Source organism: Rhinopithecus bieti, unplaced genomic scaffold (assembly GCF_001698545.2).
Source record: "Rhinopithecus bieti isolate Rb0 unplaced genomic scaffold, ASM169854v2 scaffold_38691, whole genome shotgun sequence".
Lineage (NCBI taxonomy): Eukaryota > Metazoa > Chordata > Mammalia > Primates > Cercopithecidae > Rhinopithecus > Rhinopithecus bieti.
Window position 1 is genome coordinate 204,382 of NW_016816690.1, and position 5,522 is coordinate 209,903.

At 43.6% G+C, this 5,522-nt stretch overlaps 1 protein-coding gene across 1 annotated transcript in view; it reads right to left on the bottom strand.

Annotated features, from left to right (window-relative positions):
• Window positions 1-5,180, bottom strand: part of CPD (carboxypeptidase D) — a 98,782-nt gene extending 93,602 nt beyond the window's left edge. Inside the window, exon 1 of the mRNA XM_017855123.1 lies at window positions 4,169-5,180. Within this exon, the coding sequence (XP_017710612.1) occupies window positions 4,169-4,914 (746 nt within the window). The 5' untranslated portion in view covers window positions 4,915-5,180. The remainder of the gene's footprint in view (window positions 1-4,168) is intronic.
• Between the last annotated feature and the right edge of the window lie 342 nt (window positions 5,181-5,522).

A 5,522-nucleotide genomic window follows, 5' to 3' on the forward strand; every position in this document is an offset into this window, starting at 1 on the left:
AAAAAAAAAAAAAAAAAAAAGCTTAAATCCTATTTAAGCATCTTTCCCTTATATAACAGTTTAAACCATTACCATCAGTAGAGATTAAATACTTCTCTATTTCCATTCTAAATTGGATTTTCTTGCTTCTGCCTTTCTGTTGTTGAAATTAACTGACCTACAGAAACTCTAAAGGAGGTTGATATATAACATTTCTCTATATGCTTGAAAAAAAAGTAAACCTATCATGTCTAATTTGAAAGATTATTTTAAGCATGATGAGTAGTATTATCCCAGAGAAGATCAAACAATGAAAATTACTTGTAACACAAAATCTGTTCATCAGAAGATAGATCTTTGCCAATAAGGACAGTGATTAAACACTAGCATAGACTATGAAAAGAAACTAGCTAAAAACTAATATAATTCTAATTAGCACCCTTCCAGATACCAGAGAAGAATGCCATTTGGTGTAGTGGCAATGGCACAGACAGACAAATATGGGTAAGAACATTCCGTCTCCCAGATCTGTTGCTCACCAGTAATATAACATAATCAGAAGTTACTGCCTTTAAATTCACTGAACCTCAGTTTTCCTCTCATTTGTAAAATGGGGATTAATGCTACCTATTTCCCAGAGTTGTTATGAAAATTAAGATAACACACATGAAACATAATCTGGCATAAAGACCGCTTTATAGCCCCTGCTCAACAAATGTTCATTTCTTTGGAGATATCTAGCATCCTGTTTAGGAAAACACTGCCTTACAAACTATCATTCTACTCCCCACTTCCACTGCCAGTCCTTGTAACAGAATGACACAGAAACAAAAACTAAGAAAATATTCTAACTTTCTGATTCCATTCTACCCACCTCTCCTCTATAGCTAAGGTATTAACAATTTACTCTCTGGTTTATAATTCTAAAATAATTTTTAAATATTTTTCCCCCACTGACTTTGGGAAAGTTATAAGAAGGCTAGGGCAGCTCAGGTAATCCATTCGCCAGCAAACATTTCTTGAGTGTCAACTATTTGCCAAACGACATTCCAGGGATAGATACATCTGTGAACGAAACAAACAAACAAATGCCCTCTGGGCATTCATATTCTAGTAAAATAGAATGGATAACTAAATATTCTAAATAAGTAAAGCATGCTACTTTAATTATACATTTTAATTAAAACTTTAAAATCCAAGATTCTCTACAAAATGCTGTTTTTCATTTTGTTCAACATTTCTTGCAACACTTCTCAGAAATATTATCAAAAATGGCCTAATCAAATACTTTTGAACAATGAAATATTTGCAATCTACTTGAGTAGTAAAATTCACTTCGATTTTCCTTACTGTAATTACACAGTTTTGAAAGTACCAATGCCACTCTTATAATGAAGATTTCAAGAGAAAGTGACACCTACTACAATGGCTGTAAGATTATGCTTTGAGTTTTTGTCAAATCAACTTTGCAAATCAACTCCAATCTTATTTGAAAGGTACTTTATGGTTTCCATTCAAATGAATTCTCTCAAATGCTTTTCATACTTGACTTCAGTATCACATATCATTCCTTGCATAAGATTTAAAGTAGCTGGTAAATACAGATTTACAAATGAGTTTATGAATATTAAAGTTAATCTCTAAATTAACTCTATTACGCTATTCAGGTAACCCCGTAGATAACTTGAAAAAAATTAAAATAACTTAATATCTGACAAACTAAATTTCAAAGATTCAGAAAATCATAGATATGTGTACATAAGCCCCCTGAAAAAATAATCTGCAGCCACTCTCAACACTGTGATAATGCTTTTCACAAACACATACAAATATCATTCATATGCTAATCTCCTATGAAAATCTAAGCAGGTATATTCACTTAAAGAACATAGTGTGAAAAAAATATAGGGGTCAACTATAAAATCTTCATTTGAATGATATAGTTAATTTTTTGTATATTTTCTTAAGTATTTGTCTCAACATCCATTGGATGAAATATAAAGTGAAACAAAGAAAATAAACTTCATTTTCCTAAGCTGGAGGAAATTAAGCCTTAAAATTTTACATTTTCAAAATAATAACAAAAACCTAATTCAAATATAGCTGGGTGAATAGGGTATCAAGAAATTACTCAGATGGTTTACCTCACAAAATACACTGAAAAGGATAGTTTTCCCATACAGACTAATGTTTGAGTTTTTAAAAACATCCTATCCATAAAGCTGATGCTATAGTTAGGTATCAATATCAAATTCTCTGTGTGCTTGTGTTTTTAATTTTATTCACATATCAGTGTCCTTTGTTATTGGTTAATAGCACAGAGTACTCATTTTGAGTGAATTTTTGAAGACTGAGTTAGGATGGATATACTCGTCAATGGTGAAGAGTATGATCACCTACTTTCCCTTTTGATTAATTAGAGTTACATGTTTGAAGAACAGATATGATGAGGATAGTCCACAGCCACAGACCAAAATGACTCTGTATAGCCTCACGGCGACTCGCACCAAGAGAAAGCTTATTTTCATATTTGGTCACAGCACAACTAACACTGAAAAAAAAATCCAGGCACAGAATTTACATCCCTGCAAGGATCACAGCATTTTAAAGGTGCAAGAATAGAGCATTTTAAACATTTAAGCAATGCAAACAGTGCATTTGATGTATCATCTCCAAAAAGCCCTGGCCATCACAGCTCTGTCAGTAAGTGTATGTCAAAGTCATATTTCTTATGCAGATGTTCAGAGGTCATGACACGATAGTACTTAAAAGAAAAAAAAAAATCCTCCCAGAAAGTCTATGTGAAATTATATATCTATAAGAGAGCTTATCAAGAGGAGTAAAGTAAAAGATAGAAGATGAAAAGACTCAGGAACTGCCCTAACACCCACGAATTTTCTAGATCTTCTATATATGACTGAAGTCTTGTAGAAGAAATGATTCGAAGTCCCGCAGGTAAACTTCTTTATCTTAGCAGTCCCTCAGAAATCTTCTTTTAATCAAGATGGAATGATTAGCTATTGCTGCAAAAGCCTTATGAAGACAGAAAAATGGGGAAAAGCTGATGCTTAAAAAGGGGAAGAGATGCCTGCTCACTTCAGACACTATGCCATCTGGAGTGAGTTCCCTCTTCTTCCATTCCTCTCCTTTTTGCTGAAAATCCTGCCCATCTCTGGAGATAGCTCAAGCTCTACCTCTTCCACAGAGATGGTCTGTGTTATTGCAGCCCACACACATCTTGCCAGTGGGAACAATTCCTGTAAAGTTTAACTGGGTACATCAACATACCTCATAAATATTTATAACATTCTCTTGTTTTATACTAATTTCTTGAGGTCCTCATTCTTCTACTTTGTAATTGTTTAAACCTCGCGCAATGATTAATAACACTTAAAGTGTGTATTAAAAGCGTGACAATTAGTCATTCTGCACAGGCTAATAAGGTGCACAAATGGCATCACAAACCCTTTAGAGTCTAAAATGAAGCGGCTCACAGATCTGTGCAAGTTCTCCAGCCAAGTCCATATCTTCTTAAGCTGAGTCAGAGGTAAAATTGGAGAAAACCAGTTTCTCTCAAACAGGCAAGGGGAAGATCCTGGGAATATCCTCTGCCATTTTTGGGCTCCAGTCTCCCTCCGTGGCTAAAAGGACTATCGGGAATCAGATTGCCTAATTCTAAGTCCCAACCACACCAGTTAACCAATCTGACCCTCAATTTCCCCGTATGCAAAACTGATGGTGTCTATGACATCAGGTTGTGGCCAAAATAAAGTGAGATACTGCAGTCACAGAAAAAATTAGCATAGCGCCGATAACATTAGGCACTTTTGATAGAAGATAACAACATTGACAGCTTATCTATCAAATGTGTGAGCTGACCTAGGTTATCCTTAAGATCTTTTCTCGCTCATATTCTATGCCCCTGTAAGAAGAGGGACCAGAATGTCAGAAAGGAGTGTCCCCTCCAGCCATCCCTTGAACAAATGACAGCCTCTAAGAGGCAATTCCTTGACGATTAGCAGGACGGGAGGCTACGCGGCCTGGGCCCTGTCTCCGTTACAGGGTGTCTCCCTTCACCTTCACCACCGCCACCCCTTATGCCAGCATTGTCTGAGCGCCTACTGGGTGCCGGAACCAGCCTCAGCCCTTGGAGGCTCACACAGACCGGGAGGGGGCAAGCAACACTCACTTGTTCCTGCGGATCCACTCGATGAGGGCGCGCACCTCGGGCACCTCGTCCAGGGCAGGGGGCTCGCCGGTGCTAAACTGGTCAGGAAAGCTGCGGTTGAGGTCGCGGCCGCGACTGTTGTCGCGGCCGCTGGCCCCTGGCGGGCCGCCGTCACCGAGGCCACAGTCACCCTCGCGGGCGCGCTCGAAGCCATCGGGGTTGAGGCTGGGCAGCAGGTACACGTCGGTGGTGTTGAGCAGGCGGACGAGGCGCGGGTCCCCGCGGCGGTAGCCGGCCGCCAGCTCGCGGGCCAGGTAGATCAGCACCTGGCGCGACACAGTCTCGTCGCCGTGCATGTTGCCCACCAGCTTCACCTGGGGCCGGCCGGGCACCAGCGGCCCCGCAGCGTCCGGCCCGGCAGCGTCGGGCCCCGCGTCGCCCTCAGGGATTAGCGACCCCAGGCCGGCCGTGAGGCGCAGCACCCACAGCGGCCGGCCCTCCACCGAGCGACCGATGCTAAAGAGGCGGGCCAGGCCGGGGGGCCCCGCGGCCGCCGCCTCCCTCAGCGCGGAGCCCAACTCCTCTTCGTGGTAGTAGCGGTCGAACTGGCCCTCGGCCGCCTCGGCGCCCGCGCTCGTCGTTGTAGTCGTGGCCTCCGCCTTCTTGATGTGAGCCGCCCGGGCCGAGCTCCTCAGCAGCAGCAGGCACAGGAGCAACGGGAGCCGCCCCAGCCGCCAGGGCTGCCGCTCCTCCCGGCCGCTCGCCATCTTCCAGCAGCGCCGCTAACCCCGGCTCCGCTCCCGCGGCTCCGCTCTCCAGGCGGCCGGGGCCCGCCGGATCCCCTCCGCGCCTAGCAACCCCATCCCGCCCTCTGGCCGCAACCAATCGCGGACGGGTCTGCTGGAGCGTCACCACCAGGGGGCGGGGCTTCCCTTAAAGCAGCCTATTCTATCTGGGCGGGCCTGCCTTCCTCCCGTCCCGGACGAGTTTGGTCACTCTCTTCCTTCGCCAAGGTTCTTCTTCTCTTCCGCGCTTCCTTGTTTCGTCTTCTGCGTGTGCTCCGCTTCTCGCTCAGTGTCTATGGCTTCTCCCCTAAATTATCACACATTTTTCTCTGAGAACTCCTGCTAGTTCCCTTCCCATCTTTGTTGCTGCCTTTCTCAGCTGCGCTTTAACGCTTAGAACCGAGAATGGAAAGAATCAAAAGGTTCGAAAGAATCATAAGACTCGAAAAAATCAATAGGTTCGAAAGAATCTTCGTTCGGACAGTCAAGCCTTGGCCCAGTCTCCTAGACGCCTTCTCTCCGCATCCGTCCCGCCTCCGCTGGAGCCCCGCTGTCGGCGTGCGGTTGCACGGGACGCCTAGTGAGGAGGA